Here is a 25,112-nt window from a genome sequence, read left to right as displayed (position 1 = left end):
CCTTGTTTTTTTAAAAATTTTTTTCATTTTTTGAGACAGGGTCTTACTATATGTATCCCAGGCTGCTCTTGAACTCATTATGTAGTCCATGCTGGCCTCAAACATGTGGCAGTCCTCCTGCCTCTCAGCCTCTTGAGTGCTGGGATTACGGGTGTGCCCCATCACACCCAGCGTATTCCTTGATTTTTTGAGACAGGGTTTCATTGTGTAGTTCAGACTGGTCTTGAATTCACTATGTAGTTCAGGCTGGCCTTAAGCTCTAGGTGATCCTCCTGCCTCAGCCTCCCAAATACTGGGATTGTAGGCATGCCTAGTGCCAGATCTCTTTTTGGATGATCAGTGATTGAGTGCATCTTGTGGCCTGGTCCCTGTTGTTGCACTGGGGACAAGATCCCCACAGCATTGTACTGTCAGGTGAGGTTCTCTGGCCCAGTCCTGCTCTTGCCTGCTCTCACCCAGTTGGTGTGAAGCATCCTCAGCAAAGACTTAGGGCAGTATAGGTGGGTGCATGTGCTTTGACTTTGAGAAAGTATTTTTTCCTCTCATTCTAGAGCCTTTTATGACTCACAAAGGCTATTATCATTCTAGAGGAGCTGAGGATTGGTCACAGGATACAGCTGACTCCACTTTGGGCTACTTTTCTGTCTGATGTTCCTCCTGCCTGTCCCTGCTGGACTACAGGTGTCTGGACACCTTTATGGGTTTCTTTGGTGGGAAGCAGCAGTGGGAGATAGTTGGAGAGAGAGATTGCTTTTCTCTGTCACTGTGCCTTTCTATGATAGGTGGCATGGTTTGCTGGACTGTCCCACTGCAGAGACTTGCAGATGATGTCTGGCATCTGGTGTTTGGATTTCACCAATGGGTCCTGTGGGCATGAGCTCAGGTCCCCACCCTGCTGAGAATCTGTCACACTCATTATTTTCTAGTATAAATTCATCCGAGAATGCTGTCACCTCTGTGAGTCTCTCTTTCCTTTCCTCCTCCATCTACACTCTCACCCTCTTTCTTTTCCACTTGTTTACAAACTTTTATTTCATTCCAGCATTGGGTGGATTGGTTTATGTTACTCAAATCCAAGAGAAACAAGGCCAAATTTTTTTTTGGTGTTGAAAACGAAAAGCCCTTTTATGAGAAAGTTTGTCCTATTGGCATAGTTCACTCTGGCTGGTGAGAAGAAAAGCCAGGAACAAGAACTGCTAAGTATAGGAAATCTGTCTCAGAAAGCAGCATTACAGTTTAAATGTTGTTCAGCAATGAAAAATATGCATGTAGTCATTGGCCAGACTTGGTAGAGTGTTGGGGGAAGGTCACATACTGTTTCTACCACAGAAGGCCAGAATGTACCAGGGCACGTGAAGAAATGGGTGTCAAGGGCTGGAAATTTAGCTCAGTGGTTCTGGTGCCTGCCTTGCAAGCATAAGGTCCCAGTTTGATCCCTGGTACCAAAAAAAATGGGTGTCAAGAGCTGAGTGTGGTGATACTTGTCTGTAATCCCAGCTATTTCGCACATTGAGACAGGAGGATTGCAAGTTCAAGGCCTCCCAGAGAAAGGTAGAATGGCCCTGGTGTAGCTCTCAATGGTAGAGTGCTTGCCTAGTGTGTATGAGACCTGGGTTTGATCCCTAGCACTACATTAAAATAAAACAAAAACCTAAAAAACCAAAAACAACAAAAAACCCTAGGATGTAGGTGAGTTGAAGGGCAGGAGCTGCCTCCTATAGCCTTCGGCACTACTTGAACTATGTACCTGTATTTGAGAACTTTGTCTTTTTTTTTTTTTTTTTTTTCTTTTTTTTGGTACCAGGGATCAAACTCGGGTCCTTATGCTTGTGCAGCAGGTGGCGAAACCACTGAGCTAAATCCCCAGCCCTTTGTTTTGGTTTTTGACAGGGTCCTGCTATGTAGTTCAGACTGGCCTTGAACTCCCAGTGACCCTCTTGCCTTAGCCTCCTAAGTGCTGGGATTACAGGCATGTACCACTTCAACCAGATGTTTGATAACTTTTTAGTCTATCTTCCTTTACTTACCCTCAGGGTCCCAGATTTGTGCCAGGATTTGAGGGGTTCCTAAAGAGGACTGGTGTCATACCTGATGCTGCGTCAGCTGGCAGGGCCTTAGCCCAGGCTGGAGGAACAAGGCCTTTACTTCCGTGTTTTGTCTTTTTAAATATCAGTTTGCAGTCTTTTTCCTGTTTTCTTCTGATACCAGCGGTATTCTAGCAGTGAATAAACCAGGACTGAAATACTTAGCTCTTTTCCTTGCCTGTTAGGAAGACTCAGACACCAAATCTTTACAGTTTAATTGATAAGTAGCATTTTTGCTATTCATAAGCTTGATTCAGTGATAAAATTACTAATCAGAAACTGGACAAAATGGTGCACGCCTGTAATCTTAGCACTCAAGAGGCTGAGGCAGGAGAATCAACGTGAGTCCAAGGCTAGTTTGGGCTACGTAGTGAATTCGAGGCAAGCCTGAAATACATAGCGAGACTGTCTTTTTTTAAAAAAATTGTTAATCAGAGCCATCTTTTACCTCCTATCTAGGGTGTGTTATAGTCAAAGCCCCAAAATAAGCTGGGAATATTTCCTCAACTGTGTTTTACATGGTGTTACATTCCATTTTAGATATTTTTTATTCACTATAAATAAGACTGATTACTGTCAACGGTACAATTATTGAGGTAAAATTTCAGTTTTAGGTTATAGGTCTAAAGAAAACAAACACCAAGCTATTAAATCCCTGACTGATCAAAATTTCAGCCTGTATACATGTATACTGTGGGCTTTCCTCGTGATTATCACTCTTGGAGAAAACCCAATTAGTCCTTCAAAGTAAAGAGGATGACTAAAAGTATATAGTACATACTTTTTCTCTCTTTAAATTAAAATTTATTATAAGACAATCAAAATCAAACTTACTTTGCACTTTTTTTGTTTTTTGGTGCCATGGATTGAACTCAGGTCCTTGCTGCTTGCGAAGCAGGCAGCAGAACCACTGAGCTAAATCCTTGGCCACTTTGCACTTTTATAATATAAATTAACAACATGGCCGACCCCTGTGAATAAAAAATTAGATAAAATCTCAGAATTTAAGACCACAAAACAAACTAAATCATATACAATTCTTTGTTTTGTTTTTGTTTGAGTCAGGATCTCACTATGTTGTTCAGGCTGGCCTGGAACTTGTGGTGATCCTCCTACCTCAGTCTTGTGCTAGGATTACACGGGTGCACTGCCACACCCAGTTGTTCTGTTTTTTTGAGACAGGGTCTCATTATGTAGTTCAGGCTTGATTAAAAGTAGTTCAATTCTTGTAGTTCAATTGTAGTTTAATTCTTGATTAAAAACTAATATGGAGGATTACCCAAATAATAAAATAAACATGTTTAATTATCACATTTCCCAGCCGGGGGTTTAGCTCAGTGGTTCTGTTGCCTGCCTCGAAAGTGCAAGGTCCAGAGTTCGATCCCCGGTACCCAAAAAAAAAAAGGAAGTTTAATTATCACATTTCCCATTTCAGAGAAGCATTAAGCATTCATCTCAATAGCTGACTTATAAACATATCCAGTATGCTATATGGATTCTAGAGTTTGTTCCATTTTTCAAAGAAATTGTACCTCTTAAAACATTCTTCAGGGGGCCAGGGATTTAACTCAGTGGTTCTGCCTCCTGCCTCGCAGGCGCAATGTCCTGAGTTCGATCCCTGGTACCAAAAAACCCCACAAAAACCTTCAGGGCTGGGGATTTAGCTCAGTGGTTCCACCGCCTGCCTTGCAAATACAAGGTCCCAAGTTCGATCCCCAGTACCAAAAAAAAAAAAAATTTTTTTCAGAGCTAGGCTGTTGGTATACACCTGTATATAGTTCCAGTGCTCAAGAGGCTGAAACAGGAGGATCAAGAGTTCAAGGCCAGGATGGACTACAAAGTGAGACTCTGTCTCAAAAAAAATTTTTTTTGGAAAAAATTTCATATCTGTTAAATGAATTAATTAAAACATCTTATTTCTTAAGCAGTTGTTTTACTATAAAGGAAGGTGCAGCAAAACCAGATCCAAAGTACAAGGTCATAGTCAACAAGGTCATCATAGTCGGTAACTGTCACTTGTTTTCCACTGAAAATGGCAAGTTCTTCCTGTGGATGTCCTCCTACTGGCTCTGATGGATGACCACAGAGTGTGTGACCTTCCAGACACTCTGTGCTGGCATGGTGCTGTTGGAAGCTACAAGAGAGGTGCTGAAACTGAAGGCAGAGGAAGCAGCTGAACCACACCAAGTTCTCCCTTCCTCACGATCTTGTTCCCTGTGTGCAAAGCCCTATAGAACTCACTTCCATTTTGCTTCTGTGGAAGGACCAGGAAGCAGCCAGGGTGCTGAGTAGCATCTGTAGGTCACAGGGAATTTGAATAGTCCTTAGCATGCCAGAGGAGAACCAAGCAGGCAGCATTTTCATTTCCCTGGTCCTAGGAGTTCCCTTCCCCTGAAACCCCCTTCTTTGTGACATCAGACTTGGATCGCAGGAATAAGCTCTACAGGCCCCTGCCTTCAGGGGCTAGGCTGTTTCTCTGATTATATGGTTATAATGTAGAGAAGTGTGAATATTTGCTTACTTTACTATATTTGGCTTCATTTCTTCAGCTTGTTTGTTCACAGCTTGAATGTGTCCATGTCCATGTGGATGTATTCCAAGTGTTCTCATGTGGTGTGTTTTTAATTTTTTAAATACTGGGTGTTGAACCCAGGATCTTCTTACTGAGCTAGCACTTTTAAAAAAATTTTATTTTGAGACAGGAGTCTTGCAGGCTAGGCTTGAATTTATGGTTTTCCTACCTCAGACTCCCATAATTCTGAGATTACAGGTGTGTGCCTCCAGGCCTGTTTCTCATGTGTACTTTAAATGTTACTGTCTTCAGCTTTGTGACTATACTAAAAACCATTGAATGGTTGGGTTATGGTACTGAATTATGTCTCATAAAACTGTTAACAGAAAGAACATGGAGAGTCAGAGCTGTTCTGTCACCTGAAGCAGTTAAGGCCTTCCCTTTGCTCCAGGACATGGCCTATACCACCTCACATCCTCCTTAGACCAAGGAGACCTTCAGGCAAGAGTAGGGTGTGGAATTTAGCAGTCTAAATAGGAGTTAAAAATTTGCCTCTGGGACTCTGGGGTCCCTGATCCCTAGCACAGCTGAGCAGAAGCTGGCTTTCTGCAGGCTCAAAAGTATAACCCACGGGCATTTCTCACCTGAGGTTGTAAGAATAAGCTTTATTTCTTAGTTTGCTCTCTAAAGAGTTACAGATATAAAATCACCTGCTTAGAAATGTTGGATTATGTATCATTTCTATTATTTGTGTCCAGTTTGTTTCAAAGGCTCTGAGAACAGAGTGATATAGCATTTCTTTTTGATCTGAGATCAGATGAGTGCACCAGTACCACCAACTCACCACAAAACAAAACAAAACAAAACAACAAAACCCAAACAAATCTAGGTGGGCACTCGGCAGAGTATCAGTCCACTCTTGGGCAGACCCTTCCTCAGGTGTGAGAACCAAGAAGCAGATGTGCCCTTTACCTTGATTTAAATCTGGCTGATTCCAGTTTTATATTAAATGTCACTGAAGTATTTTATTGAACATCTTTACTTTGTTTTTTTTTGGTACTGGGGATCGAACTCAGGCCTTTGGGCTTGCAAGGCAGGTGGTGAAATCACTGAGCTAAATCCCCATCCAGAACATCTTTACATTTTTAAGAATACTTCCGTTATCCTTGTTAAAATTAACCAGCAACGGTTCTCCACTCAAGAATTAAGCATGTGACTCTGTGGTGACATAAGCCTGTAATTCCAGCTCTTGGGAAACTGAGCCAGAAGGGTCACTCACCAGTTCCAGGCCAGCCTGGGCTACACAGTAAGTTCAAGGCCATCCTGGCATATCTCAAAAAAAAACCCATGTCAATTCTTTACAAATATTGACATCATTAATGAAGCTTCTTTAGATCCTAATCTATGGTGAAAGATTGGTTGGTTCTTGTTGCTGTGGCATTTTAAACTATTCTTTTTTTTCCTTTTCTTTGAGACAAGGTCTTACTATGTAGTTTAGGTTGGCCTTGGACTGGTGGCAATTCTCCTGCCTCAGTCTCTGAGTTCTGGGATTACAAGGATGCACTACCACACCCAGCTAAACTATTATGTTCATAGGAATATCACAAAAAGATCGGAGTTATGTTACTTTATATGTGTAGCACATCAGAATTTTCTCATAACTGAGCTGCGTGTGAGACACCTGTTTCTGTTAATGACAGCTGTGTACTGTGAGGGGGGAGCTGGTGTGACCACGTACTGGCACCACATGAGCAGATGACACACAACTCACTCTTGCCAGACTGTTCTTCCATGTCTCTGTTTACAGTGGTCACTTTTGGGTTTTTTTAGTGGTCACTTTCTAATGTATCTTTTTTGCTTGTTTGTTTGTTTTTTGGTTTTTTGGGTTTTTTTTGGTATCGGGGATCGAACTTGGGTCTTGCACTTGCGCAGCAGGCGGCGAAACCACTAAGCTAAATCCCCAGCCCTTCTAGTGTATCTTATTTATGTAAAGCTTTAACTACCTGCTGTTTTTAGATTTTCTAAGAGTTGTTATATATGATACTGTGAATCAATGAAATTCCTTTAGGAGAGAGATCACATTATGAAGAATACTAACCCAGTCCTGAAAGGTTTGACTTGTATGTACCTTCATGACCCCCAAAATCACGAGAAGTCAGTATTGTGATTTTTAATTTATTGCTTAAGGGGTGAGGCTTGTGCAGTCTCCCCATCCAGGTAGCTCCTCAGGTTGGAGAGACCAGTGGAATGTGAATAGTAGCTGGCAAGAGTTTGGGACAGAGCCAGAGTACAGTGGAAGGTTGAACATTTGTTATAGTGAGCTCAGGCCTCTGCAAGGTAGACTGGCGTCAGAGGAGGGATCCTGAATTAGATGAAAGCTTTCTTGTTTCGTTTTTTTTTTGAGACTGGATCTATGTCGTTCAGACTGGCCTTGAATTCACCATATAACTCAGTGCTGGATCTCCATGGGATCCTCCTACCTCAGCTTCCTGAGTGGTGGGATTTCAGGGGTGCACCACCATACTGGGCCTGGATGAAAGGTTTTTTATCCCATTTAGAGAGTTGTTCTCTCCTTGAGATGAGTTTTTACTGTGCTGAAAGCTCACTATTAATAAATTATATGAGGGCCGGGGATTTAGCTCAGTGGTTACATCGCCTGCCTTACAAGCACAAGGTCCCACGTTCGATCCCTGGTACCAAAAAATAAATGAATGAATGAATGAATGAATGAATAAATAAATAATATGAGGGGAGAGCCCGGGGATTTAGCTCAGTGGTTTCACTGTCTGCTGTGCAAGTGCAAGGACCTGAGTTCAATCCCCGGTACTAAAAGAAAAAAAAAAAATGAGGGGAATAAAGTCCTTAAAGCAATAAATAGGAGATTTTTTTTTTTTTCTTGTGATACTGGGATTGAGCCCAGCACCTTAATGCATGGTAGGCAAGTGCTGTACTACTGATTTACATTCCAGCCCTAAGATTTGTCATTTGATGATAATCAAAAGGAAATAAATTTACATAGCTGAGACTTTTTTTTAAAAAAGACAATTTAAGTCAGTTAATGTCCTCTCATTGGGTGCAGTGGAGCAAATTTGTATCCTATCACTCTGGGTTCAAATCATAAACTGAAAATCATAGCTCTGTGTATTTAAAATACTCCAGTCTTTAAAAAAAAACAAACTCCAGTCTTAGCTGGGGATTTAGCTCAGTGGTTGCACCGGCTGCCTCACAAGCGGAAAGACCTCAGTTCGATACCTGGTTCCAAAAAAAAAAATAAATAAAATACTCCAGTCTTGCCAAGTGTGATGGTGCACATCCGTAATCCCGGCATTGGGGAGGCTGAGGCAGAAAGACCTCTGGGAGTTTGAGGTCAGCCAGGCCTACACACTCAAACTACATAGTTTTGAGACTCTGTCTCAAAAATATCCCCCCAAACAAACAAACAAACATGCAAAATTACCTCCAGTCTTGTTTTCAAAGATGTCAGTAAAGCTGGACATGGTAGCGCATGCCTGTAAATTCTCAGAATTTAGGAGGCAGAAGTATTCTGATTGCTGTGAGTTTAAGGGCAGTCTGGGCTACATACTGAGTTCAAGGCAAGCCTAAATTACAAAGTGAGACATTGTGTCAAAACAAAAACAAAAATACCCCCCCCCAAGCCTCAAAAAAACACAAATGTGTCAGTAAAGAAGCAATATATATATATATATAATATATGTATATTATATTTTTGGGGAGACAAAGTCTTGCTTTGTAGTTCAGACTGGCCTCAAATTCACAGTGATCCTCCTGCCTCAGCCTCCCGAGTGTTGGGATTACAGGCATGTGCCACCACCTCTGGGAGAAACAATATATTTATGTTTCCTTCCTGTATTCTGATTATACATTTTGAAAACTATGAAATCTAGTCTTTTGTTGTTGTTGTTTGGTACCGGGGATCGAACTCAGGTCCTTGCACTTGCGAGAGAAATCTAGTCTTTTCTAGTTTTTTTTTTTTTTTTCTGGTACCAGGGATTGAACTCAGTACCTTGTGCTTGCAGGGCAGGGCAGTGCCACTGAGCTAAATCCCTGGCCGTAGTCTTCTCTAGTTTTATCAGAATGAGTTGGTTTTTGCTTTCCTCTGGGATCTAAGATGGAAATGGAATCTTTAGGAACTCTCATGGGGATCAAGGGTAAGTGTGACTATCTTCTGCCAGAGCTCTTTGGAGGTGAGTGTAAGCTGGTCACTTCAGGTCCTCATTGGGTTACAAGGCTGGTGTAGCTAAGGGCATCTGAGAGGATGTCTTGGGAGCAGCCAGGAAAACCCACTGTGTACATGCTTATCCATTTTGCAGGGCTTTTCGGAAAATTGTATAGATCCCTTGTGGTGGGCAGGCTCTACCTTCAGTGTGATATTTAGTAATTGTTTATTAGCCAAGGGAGGTAGCACATGCATGTAATCCCAGCACTTGGGAGGCTGAGCCAAGAGGATCACCATGAGTTCCAGGCCAGCCTGGGCTATTAGAATGAGTTCAAGACCAACTTGTCTCAAAAACAAAAACAAAGAAAAAAATTGTTTATCAGGCTTTCCATAGTTGCTTCTCCTGGCCTGTGCTGATCTAGTGTGAAATTTATGAATAGTGAAAGGGAGCCCTAGGAACCTATTGGCTGTGCTACCTTGGCTTCTAATAGGATGTACTTTGTTGAGGATGTTGTGATTCATGTATGATAGCAACAAGATGCAGAAACGGGGGTGGTTCTCCTTTGGCAAGTGCTTTTTGCAGTGTTTTCATGTGATTTCTGTAGGAGAGTTTCTGTTGTTTCAGGAAACTCATTCTGGTTTCTTCTCTCTCAGATTAGTGGATATATTTCCACATGTGTTGTAGTAGAAACTATATGATTGATTATAAGTTTTCATAGTAGAGTGATCCTACTGGGAGCCCACACTGCCCCTCACAGTGGCTTTCTCTCCCATGGTGATGGTGTGTCCACTTGTTAGAGAATGCTGCTTTGTTTGGATAGCTCTGGTTAATGATTTTTAGTTGGTTTACTGGCTCCACTGGATTTTTCAGGACTGCAGGCTATATTATTTTTCCCTGTGTCACGATTTTTTTCTGAAAGCCTCTAAATGGAGCAGTTTAGGTTTGGAGAATTACAATCATCTCTGCATCACCCGATATATGGAAGTTAATCTGTTCTCCCCACTATGAAGAAAATGAAGTGGGCCAGGGATTTAGCTCAGTGGTTCCGCTGCCTGCCTCGCAAGTGGAAGGTCCCGAGTTTGATCCCCGGTACCAAAAGAAAAAAAAAAGAAAAAGAAAATAAAGTTAAGATGGAGTTTTTAAAATGTATACTGCCAGGCGTGGTAGCACATGCCTATAGTCCTAGCACTTGGAAGGCTGAAGCAGGAGGATCGTCTCGAGTTCAAGGCTAGCCTGGGCTATATAACAAGACTCTGTCTCAAAAAAAAAGCACACTGTAGTTCATTCTTTGGTAACATTGAAGGGTGTACTCCTAGCTAATGATTTGTTTAAGTGGTTGGTCAGGGTTCAGATGAACACCAGTCTGTGTTCTGTTCAAAGCCCAGTGTTGAGATCATTGGGACTCTCAGGACAGAGAGGCCATCTGGGTTCTGGGTTAGAGGACTCACAGGCACCAACAGGGTACTCCCGGGACATCATGTGCTTTAGGGATAAAGGTTTCATGAGATAAGAAGGGAGACTTGTGATGAAGCACATTGGTTCCATCATTTCCAAGAAATCAGCTGATAGATTTATGTGCCCAGTGTCAGGTGACAGGCAGGGCCCCTAGTTGGAGGGGTATTGGCTACCTTCTTCCCTCTGTACAGGAAATGTGGTAGATGGTGTTTCTGGCTTGAGAGTCCTGTGCTGTTGTGCCCAGTCAGTTGGGCCTGGGTTTACTGAATCTGACTTGATGTTGTAAGATGGTGATGGGAGAGCCTGATGTGGTGGCCTGGTGCCCATCAGGTCTCCTTTCCCAGGTGCCCTTGAGTTTAGATTGTCTCAAGTACATTTTGACTTTTGGGTCTGGGTGATGCCTAGGTCTGTGAGTAATGCAGTGGGCAGCCAACACCTGCCCTGGCATTCTGCTGAAGTCCCCGGAGGAAGCTAGCCACATTTCCATGCAGGTACAGCCTCTCCTGCCTCCCCACTGAGGCTGCTTTCAGGGTCTGCCTCCACCCTGCTGACAACCCTGTCCAAAGTCTGAACTTGTTCTCCTGACCTGGCCTGGTTTATACTCAGGTTAAGTTGCTCCGACATGAGCCCCAGCGGCCTTGTTCTTGCTGTCTTGCTTTCAGCTGCCTGTCTCTTGCTGTATCCTGGATTTATGCCTCTGAATGGAGCCCTCCATTGTTACCTCTGTTTAGATCCTCATGGTGGGGTTTTTCTGTCTTTTCCTGCCCAGGGCAGTGACTCCTTAAAATACTGTGGTGAGGAGGAGCAGAGATGGCTGTTGAGGAAAGTCCACAGGCCAGAGATACTACTTCCTCACCCTCCTAGGTCTGGCTCTAGCTCTCCTGACATCCTACTGGGGATGGGATCTGGCTGGTCTGCTTTCCCTCCTTGCCTGGGCTTCCATGGTATGTCTGCCATCCTGCCCGGCATAGAGGCACCTCTTGGGGATAGCTGGGATTTTGAGAATTAACGGATGTTGCCTTAGCAAAGATGGTGCCAGCCACGGCCGTGATGATTCTCCACTTGGAAATAGGTTTGTCTTAATGCACAACTACCCAGTGCCTTCCTGTGGGGGTTTCCTTTGTGAGCCTCCTATACTCAGCCCACAGGCTTCTCTCTGGCCAAATGCTTGGCCCATCCACCTCAGCTCCTTTTGTCCCTTCTCTTTCTCTTACTCCTCATTTTAAAGTTCTTGTTATGGAGGAGGCTGAACCCATTTCTGTTGGCAACAACTGTGTGCCCTTTCCAGCCTAGCAGCTCTGCCACGTCTTTTGGCTGTTTATCTATGCCTCACTCTAGATCTTTGAGACATCTCCAAATATTTCAGTAAGTATACAACAAAAGCATTGCTCTTTGAGGAATTCTAAAGTATTTCCATACTTCAGATATTGATAGCAGTCCCTTAATGTCATCAAATTTCCAATGATTTTTTTTTTTTTTTGTGGTGCTGGGGACGGTAGACACATGCTAGGCAAGCACTCTACCTTTGAAATACTACCCCATTACCACAAGTGTGGTTATGTTTGTATTTATTTATTTATTTATTTATTTATTTATTTATTTGGTGGTACTGAAAATTGAACCCAGGGCCTTTGTACTGCTGCATCCCCAAAATGAAAACATTTTTTATTTGGAGTTAGTGTCTCCCCAATTTGCCCAGACTGAGCTCAGATTTATAGTCCTCCTGCTTCAGCCTTCCAGAGTGCTGGAATTACAGGTTTACACCAGCACATCTGGCATTCAGTTATCTTTTTGTTTTTGTGACTTTTTAAACTGGGTGTTCATTTGAATCAGGATCCATGAAAGTCCTTGTGCTGGGTTGATGTGCTTCGCACGCCTCTCAAAGTGAAGTGTCTTTTCTTTCTTGAAAATAGCAGGTCATGTTCTCTGTCAAAATCAACATGTTCTGTTGATTTTGTCTCTAGAATATCAGAATGTGTTTCTTTGCCTCTGCTTCCTGTAAATGGGCAGCAGAGCTGTGATATTTGGCTGTCTTTGTGGTATTTGGGACACTTATGGTCACTGGTGCTGCTGTCCTCAAATTAAAGGTCATAAGTGCCCTGGTTCTGATCTCAGCATGCCTTCCCGTCCATTTGCTGATCCTTCTGTCAGTGGGAATTTGGTGGTGTCATCTGCTATTTGGTGGGCTGTATGGAAAAGGCAGGCTGGATGCTGGCTTTGTCCTTTTGCTTAATAGTTTTCACATTAGTGAATTGGTTCACTGGTATTCTCTAGCCAGTCTTTTCCCCACCCTGATTATACCCTCTTGGACTGAAGCATACTTGATGTGTTTTGTTGTGGTTACCATTTGCACTTTGGGCTTATCTTGTCTCCTGGATCAGGACAATGTATGTCTTCTATAGCTTCTTTGTTCTCAGCACTGCAAGGGTTCCATGCTTAACTTGGAAGGTTCTAGTACCTCTCTAGGGCTTTTAGGGAGAAATGAAATGTAAATACAATCTGGGGCTATAAACAGCAGCAGCTATTTTCTTTTTTTCTAAACCCAAGGCTGTTTTGAATGGACAGAATTAAAAATTTTTGTTTTGTTTTATTTCTTTTTTGTAAATATATTGTGAGTTCACAATGATGCTTAATATTCAAATTCAGGATTGTAGGCTGCTGTAGTTGGAATGTCCTCTAGAATTTGTAGGTTGAAATTTAAGCACCAGTATGGTAGTATTCAGACATGAGCCCTGTAGGGGCTGGAGATTTAGCCCAGTGTCACCTCTCCTGCCTTGCAAGCACAAGGTCCTGAATTCGATCCCTAGTACTGAGGAGGGAAAAAAAAAGAGAGAGATGGGCCCTTTAGAAAGTAGCTGGGCAGTGAAGGTGCAGCCTCAGGCAGCCCCTTCTGAAAGGCAGCGGGTGTGTTTCTTGCTCTTCTGCCATGTAATGTGACTTAACAAGGCAGCCCTCATCAAACCCAGAAGGCCACAGCCCACTTGAGGCCCAGCCTGTGCTGTGAGAGGCAGATTCCTGTTCCTCAGACATCACAGCAGCACAGTGGACTAAGATGTGGAGTGTTTACCTGGCATCTGCAGACTTATATCTCTTTCTCCTTTCAACCATGCTGAAGGTCTCAGTTTTTAACAGTACTTGGAATGAAGTTAGAATATTACATATTACTTCATGTAGCTGCCAAAAAAGCTGGCTGATAATCTAGTTTTCTTTTACTTATAAATCACTTGATTTTGTATAACTATTTAAAAGTTTAAAAATTTATATCTTTGAGGTCCAGGAAATTCACCAGATCTTTTGGGGCTGGGAGTTGGTGATTTTGGTATATTCTTTCAACAGATAGTTATCTTTTTTTACCTGAGGACTTTTCTTGCCTGTAGCTCCAGCATTCGTTCTATACCTTTGCTTTGACATTCTCCTCAAGGACTTTTGAGATCCTGTTTGCCTCACTTGGATATTTTGCCACTTTCTCTTGAATCTTTTTTATTTCTTTTTCTTTTAGCAGGACTTGTCCATGTTTTATTTTTTTTTTTTTTGGTACCAGGGATCGAACTCAGGACCTTCCACTTATGAGGCATGTGCGGTGCCACTGAGCTAAACCCCCAGCCCTATGTTTTAATTTTTTATTAGTACGTTTGTAGTATGTGTTTACATTTCTTGTGGAGAAATGTAGTATATATACATAATACAATTTAATTCCTTTTTATCTTTTTTTTTTCTTGGTACTAGGGGTCGAACTTGGGTCCTTGCGCTTGCAAGACAGGCGGCATAATCACTGAGTTAAATCCTTGACCCTTAATTTCTTTTTAAAATCCTCCTTTCCTTCCCTTCCTTCCCCTCCTCCATCTATCTCTTGATATCTCCCCCCACCTTTCATCTAGCTCTCCATCCCCTTCTCCTTTGAGAAAGATCCACCTTCCTACTTCCTATTCTCTTTTGTTTGTTTTTGGTACCGGGGATTGAACTCGGGATCTTGTGCTTGCGCGGCAGGCGCCAGAACCACTGAGCTAAATCCCCAGCCCCTATTCTCTTTTATTTTGATCTTTATTTATACTTTGGGTTTCTCATATAAGAGAAACCATATGATATTTAAGCTTGCGTGCCTGATTTGGTTTCAAAAAGATGCTTTTTTTTTTTTTTGAGACAGGCCTCTCTGTATACTTCAAGCTGGCCTTGAACTCACTGTGTAGCCCAGTCTGACCTCAAACTTGTGGCAATCTTCTTGCCTCGGCCTCTGAGTGCTGGGAGTACAGGTGTGTGCCACCACACCCAGAAAGATGCATCCATTTTCCTACAGTGACTCAAGTTTGTCTTTCTTTACTGCCAAAGTATTACTCCATTGTGTGTAAATACCACATATTCTTTATCCATTCATCTGTTGATGGATATATAGATGGATATATAGGCTGCTTCCAAGATTAGCTATTATGAATTGTGCTGATATAAACCTAGGTATGCATGTATCCCTCTAATATGACACCTTGAACTCTTTCAGGAACATGCCCAGAAGGGGAATAGCTGGACCAAATGGAATTTCAGTTTTAGCTTTTTGAGGAATCTTCATATTGATTTCCAAATTTGTACTAGTTTATGTTCCCACCAGCAGGGTAGAAGGGTTGCTCTTTCCTCCGCAGCCTCCCCAGCATTTATTAATTGATTACTTGATGATAACCATTCTTTCATGACTAAGATGGAATCTTAGTGTTGTGTTAATTTGTATTTCTCTAAACACAAGCAAAGTTGAGCATTTTTTTGTGTGTATTTATTGGCCAGTTGTACTTCTTCTGTGAAGTGGCTATTCATTTTATGCTTTTTTTTTTTTTTTTGGTACCAGGGGTTGAACTTGGGACCTTGTACTTGTGAGGCAGGCAGCGGCACCACTGAGCTAAATCCCTAGGCCAAAAATTTTTATCCTTTTTTTTGGTGGCTATTCATTTTACTTACCCATTTTTTTTCCCCCTCGGTACTGGGATTGAATTCAGGACCTTGCACTTATGAGGCAGTTGCAGTGCCACAGAGCTAAATCCCCGGCCCCACGTGCCCATTTTTTGATTGGGTATTTTATTCTGTGAGAGTGTTAATAATTTTTGAGTTCTTTCTTTATTTTTTATTTTTTATTATTTTATTTTTTTGAGTTCTTTATATATACAGAGTCTGCCAAAAATGTGTATACAGTTGAGGAAAAGAAAAACTTGTAAAGCGCAAGGACCAGAGTTCGATCCCTGGTACCGAAAAAAAAAGAAAAAAAAAAACTTGTATAAATATTTTAATCATAAGATTAATACAAGTTATCTTTGACCTCTACAGTTACAAGAGGTGCTCAAAGTGGTGGCGTGAGCTTCCAGACATATATTATTAGTCCCATGAATTGCTATGTGGGTAACCTTTGTCACTGAGATTATTGCATATGTATTTTCAATTTCTTCTCTAAGGGCTGGCAGTGTAGTGGATTTTCTGTGATATATGACATCTCTAGGGTCCCCCATATGAGAATAATGCCATTTGTTGAAAAACATCATCCTATTTTTCTTTCCCTGAAGTGTGTGTTCATTTTTTGGGCAGACTTTGTATATTCTAGATGTTAGTCTTCTGATGTATAGCTGGCAAAAAATTTTTCCCATTCTGTAGATTGTCTTTTCACTCTATTGGTTGTTTCTTTTGCTGTGTAGAACCGTGTGTGTGCGTGTAGAAGCTTTTTAATTGATGTGATCCTATTTGTTGATTTTTGGTACTATTTGCTTTGCAACCTGGGCTCTGTTCAGGAAGTCCTTGTCTACACTTATGACTTCAATAGTTTTATCTATTTTATTGTCCAGCAGGTTGTTTCTACTTTGACATTTAGTTCTTTGATCCATTCCAAGAGTACCTGGTGAGAGATAGGGGTCTAGATTTAATCTTCTGAATGTGAATAGCCAGTTTTCCAACACCATTTATTAAAGAGGCTCTCTTTCCTCCACTGAGAGTTTTTGGCCCCTTTGTCAAAAATCAAATAGTTCAATGTGCTTGGGGTTGTTTCTGCATCCTCTATTCTGTTCTGTTGATCCTCATGTCTTTTTCTGCCCGTACTCATTATTTTTTAAGAGCTTTGTTGGAGTAACCCTTTACACTTTGTTGGTATTTGTATACCATAAAGTTTACCTACTGTAAGTATGCAATCCAGGGGTTTTTAGTAAGTTTATGGAATTCTGCAGTCATCACCATGGTAGTTTTATATTTCTACAGCCAAAGAAGATCCCTCCAGTGGGTCTCTGTCCATCCCCTCATCTACCCACAATCCCAGGAAGCTGCAGGTCTGCTTTTTATTGATAATCATTTTTTTTTTTATAGTACTAAGTATTGAACCCTGGGCCACATGTGCTAGATAAGTGCTCTAACACTGAGCTACATTCACAGCTCTTGCTTTTTCTACAAATCTATAATTTGTCTTTTCTAAAAATTTTTCTGTACATGAAATAATGTAACTTGTAGTGTTCTGTGTCTGATTTTTTTTTTTTTTTTTAGTGAGCATGACGTTTTGAGGTTCAGCATTCTTACATGTTCTTAATGCTTCATTGCTTTTTATGGCTGAATAATATTCCACCCCATGGATGCACCACATTTTATTTACCCATTTCTCAGTTGGTGGACATTTGTTTTTTTCTACTTTTTGGCTGTTATGGAAAATGCTGCTCTGAATACTTGAAGATGAGGTTTTATGTGGACAAGTTTTTCCTTTTTCTTGGGTAGATGTCACTGAGTGGAATTGCTGTATTGTATGGTAAGCTTTTGTTTAACTTTTTTTTTTTTTTTTGATACTGGGGATCAAACTCAGGAACTTGCGCTTGCAAGGAATGCAGCAGAAGCACTGAGCTAAATCCCTGGCCTATTTAACTTTTTAATACATTCCTGCTGGCTTGAACCACTGGTGGTAAATGTCCCATGCTGCCCAGTGGGACAGTCAGGTATGTACCACTAGTGGTTCAGAGCCATACAAATTATGGCCCCATCACGAAGTTGTTAAAGACACTGCCTGCCTAATGGTTTCTCAGTTGGCCAGACCATTTTACAGTCCTACTAAGGTTTGAGGCTCAATTTCTCTGGATCCTCACCAAAGCTTATTAATTTTCTTTTGAAATGGGATCTTGCTAAGTTGCCCATGCTAGTCTTGAATTCTTTGACACAAATGATACTCTTGCCCCAGCCTCCTGAGTAGCTGGGAATACAGGCACATGGCACCATGCCCAGCTCTTTGTGTCTGTTTTGTTTTGATTTGGTATTTGGGTTTTTTTTGAGACAGGGTCTCACTGTGCTTTTCAGGCTGACCTTGAACTCACTGTAAAGCCCAGGCTGCTGTCAAATTTAACATCTTCCTCAAGCTTACCTAACCCTCCTCAGTGCCAGGGTTACAGGTGTGTACCTGAGCAAACAGTTCTTGCTAAATTGTAAGATTTCTTTATATATTATAGATACAAGTCCTTTATATACACGATTTGGAAATACTTTCTCTTTGTTCATTGGTTTTATTACTGTCATTTGAAACACAGACTTTAGATTTTGATGAAATCCAGTTTATCCGTAGCAACATAACTGTCTTCTTTCTCAAGAGTTGCATGTGCTGTAACATGCATGTGTAAATTACCCTACTTACTTTTTGTGAGGTTTTGGTGGGTTTTTTTTTTTTGGTTGGTTGGTTGGTTTTGTTTTTTGGTACTGGGAATCACACTCAGGACCTTGCGCGCTTTGGAGGCAGATTCCTGGCCCCTTTTTGTGAGTTTGATATTAAGGTTTTATCCACTATCTTATCAGTTTTCTACTAAAGACCTATAACAGATGGGAAAGCCCATCCAAATGGGTGGTGTGGGTTTACACTTTGCATTAAAAAATCCTAGGTATTTGATGGGACGATCCCTAAAAGTTAAAACTCCTAATCTTCCCACTCAACTGTGGCTTTTGACATTGAGAGCCAAGAACTTTCTGTGATTCAGGATCCTTTGCTCATTGATACCGCCTTCCCAGGATGCCACCTTTCTTCTTCTTGGAGCTATTTATAGTGGCTTTGGTGGCCACCTCTGCCTCTTTTATTGGAGGAATCAGTGGCTCTTACTTCCCCTCTATACCTTTCAAGTGAGCTGCTGTGTGGCAAAGGGTCCAGTGCACAGAGTACCCTAACTTGAAGGCCATGAGTAACATGTTCTTGTTTGGCACTTGCAGGTGACGGACTTGACTCAGTACTTAGACCCCAGTGGGCTCGGCGTGATCAATTTTGAAGACTTCTGCCAAGGGATCTCAGCCATTAGAAATGGAGGTCAGTAGCCCCACGTCTCCTGCCCCTGCCCTTCCGGTGCTGCCCTGTGACCACTGCCCTCTTCCAACCCACTGCTTCTTGAATCCCTGAACACCAAAGCTTTGCCCTCTCCTTCCTGTCCTTTGCTCTCTACCCCTCATCTTCCAGATCAACAGAATCAACCATTAATGTATGATGTTAGGAAACCTCTATTCTTCATGATGAAAAATTTAAAAAATCACACAGTGAATGCCAACATATATATTTACACCCATATCCTATAGGCAGGAGTTTGCTGTGTCTGCTTTGTCTAACTCATTCATTTTTCTGTTTGTCCACCAATCCATCTTTTTAGTAGGATGTATCTCAAATCAGTATACTCCTGTGCACTTTGCCCTAAACACTTCACCCACACACCGATCATTATTTAGAGTTCAGTATTTATTTGTAGACTGTGCTTTGAGACAGGGTATTGCTGTGTAGTCCAGGCTGGTCTTGAACTTGCAGTGATCCTCCTGCCTCAGCCTCCCAAGTGCTGGAACTGTAAGTGTGGCCCACCACACCTGGCTGTAGGCTGTTTTTGAGGATAAATTTACCTACTGTGAGATGTAAGGACTTCAGGTATGCCAGTCTGAGTTCTGACACATTGCATTCAGCTCCTGTTGACTACGGCCCCCACCACAGTCCCCTCCCACCCTTGCCTTTCCATCATTCCCACCTTCCCATGGCAGCTTCTTTGCCCTTCCTTCCCTTGCTTTTTTCCTTTCCCTCTTTCCTTCCCTCTATCCCTCCCTTTCTTCCTCTTTTCTCTCTATTTCACTCTCTCTCTTTCTTCCTTCACAGTACACCCAAACCATTTTTAAAATTTTTTATTTTGAGATAGGGTCTCACTAAGTTGTCCAAACTGAGCTTAAACTTGTGACCCCCTTACCTCAGCCTCCCAGACTGCTAGGACTACAGGTGTGTGCCACTGTGTTTGACATGAATATGTGGTCTCTATGACCTTGATTCTTTGATAGTTGTTGAATTTGTGTAATAGCCTAGTGTGTCACCAGGCTGGGTCTGAGAGAGTCTCAAAGCTGAAATAAGGAATTTAACCCACCTCTTTTGTAGCAGATTTGCTGATGCCAATCATAGAAAAAGAATTTTCATGACTACTCAGTAAGAGAGCATGAGAAAGATTTATTAGATATTTAGGGTGGATTCAAGAATGGAATGCAGGCACTCAGAGAAATGAGACTCATTACAGTTTGGAACTAGGAGGGAGCATTTATACTTTTCTTAAGGCAGTGGAAAGCCTGGGAAAAGTAGCCCACCCTTTTTCCCAAAAAGGTACATATCCCATTCCACAGGCATGGGTGGTTTTCTTTTTTGGATAGGTGATTTAAACATTCTCTGGATTATCTCACCCTGCTGCTTACTTTTTTTTTCTTTTTAACTTTTTAATTTTTGTTTTTAAGACAGAGTCTTGCTGCATAGTTCAGGCAGGCCTCAAACTCGCTGTGTAGCCCAGACTGGCCTTGAAGTCATGGCAACCCTCCTGTCTTAGCCTCCCAAGTGCTGGGACTATAGACGTGTTCTACCATCCCTGACCTGCTTATTTTCTTAATTGTGCCAGTTTATGGCCTTTTAGTGATGAGTATGTTAGGGAAGAAGTGTAAATCTAACCAAAGGAATGTTGACATGAGTTGTCTTCATCTTAGGGGCAGGCTCCTGTTTCTTTTTTTTTTTTGGTACCAGGGATTGAACTCTGACCTTGCGCTTGTGAGGCAGGCAGCCGAACCACTGAGCTAAATACCTGGCCCAAGGCTCCTGTTTCTTACTTTCATAATTGAGCCAATTTGTGGCCTTGGGTAACTGCAGCTGAGTCCTGAAAGTTGCTATCTTCTTAAAACTACAATTTTTAGTTATGACTTCCCTGTTTCATTTGTACCTGTCTTTTATTCTATCAACCTTCATATTTGAAGGGATGCTGATTCTCTTCCTGTTGGGTACAAGGGTCTTGTGTGCACCAGCTCAAGACTCATTCATATCTGCTTGACCTCAATTGTAGGCAGGATATTGAGGATCCCAGTGATGGTGGTGGCATTGTCTGTTTGTGCTTTGTATAGGTTTATTTTATCTTCACTCATAAATGACAGATTGGCTCTGTATAGGTGTAAGTTGATGGTGGTATAGCTCTAACTCAGGCCCCCTAAACTGGCTGGTCTTTGAGAGGCCCTTCACAGCTCTTGCTGAGCATTTGGAATGGAAGTATGATGGGTGTTGAGGCCAAAGGCAGGGCACTAGGAGGTAATGACTGTTTCTAGGGAAAACAAACATGGAATGAGGAGATGTGCCTCTAGAATATGGCCCAAACCAGTAATGAGCATTGTTTTTCACAGTCATAGTAATTAAACTGAATATTTATATAACCAAAGATTGGTTTTACCATTTTGGATGATTTAGTTATTAATCCTATGAGTCTTTTGGTGGATTTTTAAAATGTCTTCTATATAGAGAATCATATCATCTGCAAATAATGATAATTTGACTTCTTTCTAATAATATCCTTTTTATTTTGGATTTGGGTAGTTGACTGCTCAGATATCTCTGCAGGTTCAAGGCTGGAAGGAGCGGTGACCCTGGGGAGCTATGGATGTGGGCAAGAAGGAGCCCCACACAGGAGAGGTCTGTGGGAGGCCTGTTCTCTCCCAGAGTCCACTCCTCTGCTATTGGGCGGATAGTTGGTCGGTTTTACTAGACCTCAGTTAATGAGAAATGGAGCACACTCTGTGCCTTTCTCTGGGGCTGCTTGGGTCTTGAAATGTAGTGACTCAAGGACCATGTAGATATTTATGTTTCTGGTGAGAGAGAAAGATCATCTGAGAATGGCCTGTTTCCTGAGTTCACCCTGGCCTGCTGAGGTAGGGCCTCCTTCACCTTGGCCTTCCCTTTGCCTAGGCTGGCAGCCACTGTGGTGGCCCTCTGGCCTTCCAAGGTGATCCTGGTAGGGGTCTCATGACCTTCTGCTCTAGAGGCAAGTGAGTTCTGGTCCCCATGAACTGGCCAGGGGTCTTCTTTCTCATCACAGGCTGCTCTCCTCCCTGCATCCCTCTAAAAGGAACCATCTCCTGGCCTCTTCTCTGAATGCACAGAGCCTGCTTACTACACCCAGCGCTGTCATCTCTCTGCACTTGTACTCTGCTTTTCCTCTCAGGAAACATTTCCTGTTGGCCAAATATTATAGCCCTGTCCTGCATGGCAGCAGGGTGAAGGTGAACTATGTTTCTCCAGAACTGAAAGGGAGCAGCCATATGCTGCTCAGAGCACCTGAGATAGGACAGCTGACAAAGGTCCTTGCACAGGCCCCTTCACTGCCCTTAACCCCGTGGGGTTGTTTTTAACCTCATTATTTTTCCATTCTTTTTTTTTGTAATATTACCATTTTGATTTAATTACAAACAAAAACATTCCAGTCTGTCCTGGAGTTAGCCTTGATGCTCCAGGGAGTGGTGCTGTGTTTCTTTAATGGCAAGATCATTCATGCATAGGAGCATCTTCAAGGTCTCAGCCTGATGACACAATGAAGTATGTTGCAGGAGGTAGTCCACTCCCCTGAGTTTAGCCTGTGCAGAACAGACCCTGGGCCTAGAGGATGTTCTGCTAGTGGTGTTGAGGGATTACTCAGCCTGGACAGCAGGTGGAGTAGACCCTCCTAGTGGGGTCCTGGCCAGGTTGACCAAGGAAGGCTGCAGTAATGAGAGCCGGAATAGGGCCGGAGATTTAGCTCAGTGGTTTCGCCACCTGCTGTGCAAGTGGAAGGACCCAAGATCGATCCCCGGTACCCAAAAAAAAAAAAAGACATGAGAGCCAGAATTTAGGTAAGGTAGAGGTGACTGAGCATAGCCAAGACCTATAAGGACCATGGACATGTGGAGGACATGTGGAGGTTGTGTGGATGCTGTTGAGCCAGACTGTCTGGGTTTTGGGGACACACACGAAAGAAGTTCAGATCCCTGTGCTCTTGGGAATTGGCTATAAAGGATAAGGCTGTAGATAGGGAGGCAGCATCCAGGAAGGCGTATCTTGACATAAGCCTGTGCCTAATACTTTTGGGGGCTGTCAGGGAGCAGAGTTAGAAGGTAGGTTTGGGCAGTGGCAGTATAGCTGGACTGAGGGTGCCATGAGAAGACTTGGCCTTTTCTGTGAGAGAACAGTCCTAATTTCAGCCCAGCTTCAGGCTTGCTTGTGAAGATGCTACTTGGTGTGGGCCCCAAGCCTTATTGTGGCTCATCAGCCCATCTCTTGGAGCTCCCATGGGCTCGGGGAGGAAGTGCTAGTAGGAGTCAGACAGGGGCACTTACTTACCTTACTGTGTGGTAGACTTGCTACCACTGGGGCTGGGAGCAGTGGCTTTGCTGTTCAGTTATGTAGTTTTGAGACTATTTACATTTCATTAGTAAGGGAAAATGAAAGCATGTCAGAGATGATTTTGAGGTTATTTCATAGCATTTAGAAGGAGGCCTGAATTACAGAGCAAGACCCTGTCTCAAAAAAAAAATAGAAGAAAGGAAGCAAAAAAGAAAAAATAATAAAGAAAGGAAAGCATCATTACCTGGACTGCATTTTTACTGATGTTCACTTCAGGTCTTACCTGCTGTGTGCCTTGTAGCTGCAGACAGCCTGTCTCATCTGTTGTATGTCAGGGAGCAGCATAGTAAATGACACGGTGGATTGACCTAGTTTACAGGGGAGTGCAAGGAGACTTCTGTCACAGTCACAGGCCTTATTTCAGGAATAGAATGAGATAGAGATGAAATTGTTACAAATAGTTCATTGCTTTGCCTCATCCCGTCAGGCTCTGGAAGAATAAGATAAATACACATTTAAAAATTCCACCAATTAAAAACTGTTTTAGTTCTTATAGAGAAAGGTGATAGAAGACTCTTGTTTATTTTCCATCAAGAATACAGGCACAGAAGCTCTGTTCATACTTCCCTTCTTGGACTACAGAGAGCAACTCTTACATCACTTGCCCATAGTCAAAATCTGAGCCACATCCACGTGTCTGAAAGGGTTGGCTGTGTTAAAGCTTTGAGTTCTGAGTTTCAGCTTTGGAAGTGCAAGTAACATGTTAGTGGAAAAACCTTCCAGAAATAGTTTAGGAGCTGGGTATTTAGCTCAGTGGTTCCACCGCCTGCCTCAAAAGCGCAAGGTCCTGAGTTAAAGAATCTTCCAGAAATAGTTTAGCCTTTTATGAAATGTGCTTAGTCTGACTGCTCTGGGATGACAGATCCTCTTGTGCTCTAGAATCCTAAGGTTCTATCTATCCCTGGCAGTACCCATCCTTCATTTAAAAAGTATGTGTGCCTCTGCCTGAGGGATCAGGAGAGGCCAGGCTCCAGATTCCTTCATTCTCAGCCATGGCCCAGATGGACAACACAGTCAGCATGCTCCTGGGAATACTGCAGCCAGCTCTTCAAAAGACATACGAGAGGAGAGCAATATTGAGTTACTATGCATATCAATGTTTGAGTTTGCATAATTGTCAGGGGAAGCTATTAGTCCATATAAAATGAGAGAAACCTAGAACTTAATGGAGTGGCCATGGGTCCTTTCTACTCTCTGGAGAGGGTTCCTGGGACACCTGTCCTCCCTTTGCCAGTTACCCAGGTCTGGTGGTCACCAACCCTCTGAACCTGCTACAGCATGGTGGTAGGACAGGGCTTTCCTCGGATGGTCTAGATCCCACAGGAATGTGCTCTGGACCTCCTCTGGCCCAGCTAGAGGAGGCTCATGTGACTATTTCAAAATGCTTTTCCCAAGAGCATCTGGTGAAGGCTGCCATTTCACTTGGTCCACAGATTCTAGACTACTTTTTAGCTAAGTGGCTTATGTTAGAGTTTGTTAAAAGATACTGAATAAGTGGCTAGTGTAAGTACATGTACATGTAAGTACATGTAAGTACTGTACTTGAATTAGTAGTGGGGCATTCCTTGTATGTCCCTTGCCATATATTTTCTTTTTTTTCCCCTCCCTACTGGGAATAGAACTTAGGACCTTGCGCTTGCAAGGCATGTGCGGTGCCACTGAGCTAAATTCCCAGCCCCCTTGCCATGTATTTTCTGCTTCTGAACATTGAGAGGCTATAGAGGTTGGTCCTTTTTCCCCACAGTAGATGGGCAGGGGTAGGGCGTCAGTATATACCAGAAACAGTGTGTTTTCCTCTGACATTAGAATTTGGCCATTCATCATAAAGAGATAGTGCTTCTTTTCAGTTTTCTGTTGATGTGAAAGAAAACATGAACGAGATGGTTAAGCAGAAAGAGGAAAATCAAGACTGCTCATGAATCTGGTGCCAGCACAAGGTGTTTCAGTGTTTCATCGTGCCCATAACTCCCTAAATATGAGTGGTCTCAGCAGTTGAGTCTGGATTTGTAGCTGGCAGTTCTTACAGGCTGTGAATTTTTAGAGAGCTTGATATTTTGCTCATTTTCTTCATGATGCTCTATGGTTCTTTTTCTTTTTTTGTACTGGGGATCAAACTCAGGTCCTTGTGCTTGTGCAGCAGGTGGCAAAACCATGGAGCTAAATCCCTGGCCCTGTTTTTGTTTTTTAAGACAGGGTTTCGTTGTGTAGTT

The 25,112-nt window shown here is 42.5% G+C and overlaps 1 protein-coding gene and 1 pseudogene across 2 annotated transcripts in view; one reads left to right on the top strand and one right to left on the bottom strand.

The window, feature by feature from the left end:
• Rab11fip3 (RAB11 family interacting protein 3) overlaps positions 1-25,112 on the top strand; it is a 96,951-nt gene that overhangs the window by 21,461 nt on the left and 50,378 nt on the right. For both annotated transcript variants that reach the window (XM_004873784.4, XM_004873783.4), the window contains exon 2: positions 18,417-18,510. In XM_004873784.4, coding sequence (XP_004873841.1) covers positions 18,417-18,510 — 94 coding nt within the window. The remainder of the gene's footprint in view (positions 1-18,416; positions 18,511-25,112) is intronic.
• Positions 3,998-4,480, bottom strand: LOC147820935 (cytochrome c oxidase subunit 7C, mitochondrial pseudogene; annotated as a pseudogene).

Source organism: Heterocephalus glaber, unplaced genomic scaffold (assembly GCF_053883595.1).
Source record: "Heterocephalus glaber isolate CG9 unplaced genomic scaffold, H.glaber_assembly_v1.0 deba00001781, whole genome shotgun sequence".
In the NCBI taxonomy this organism is placed as follows: domain Eukaryota; kingdom Metazoa; phylum Chordata; class Mammalia; order Rodentia; family Bathyergidae; genus Heterocephalus; species Heterocephalus glaber.
This window is presented reverse-complemented; position numbering and strand designations above follow the sequence as displayed.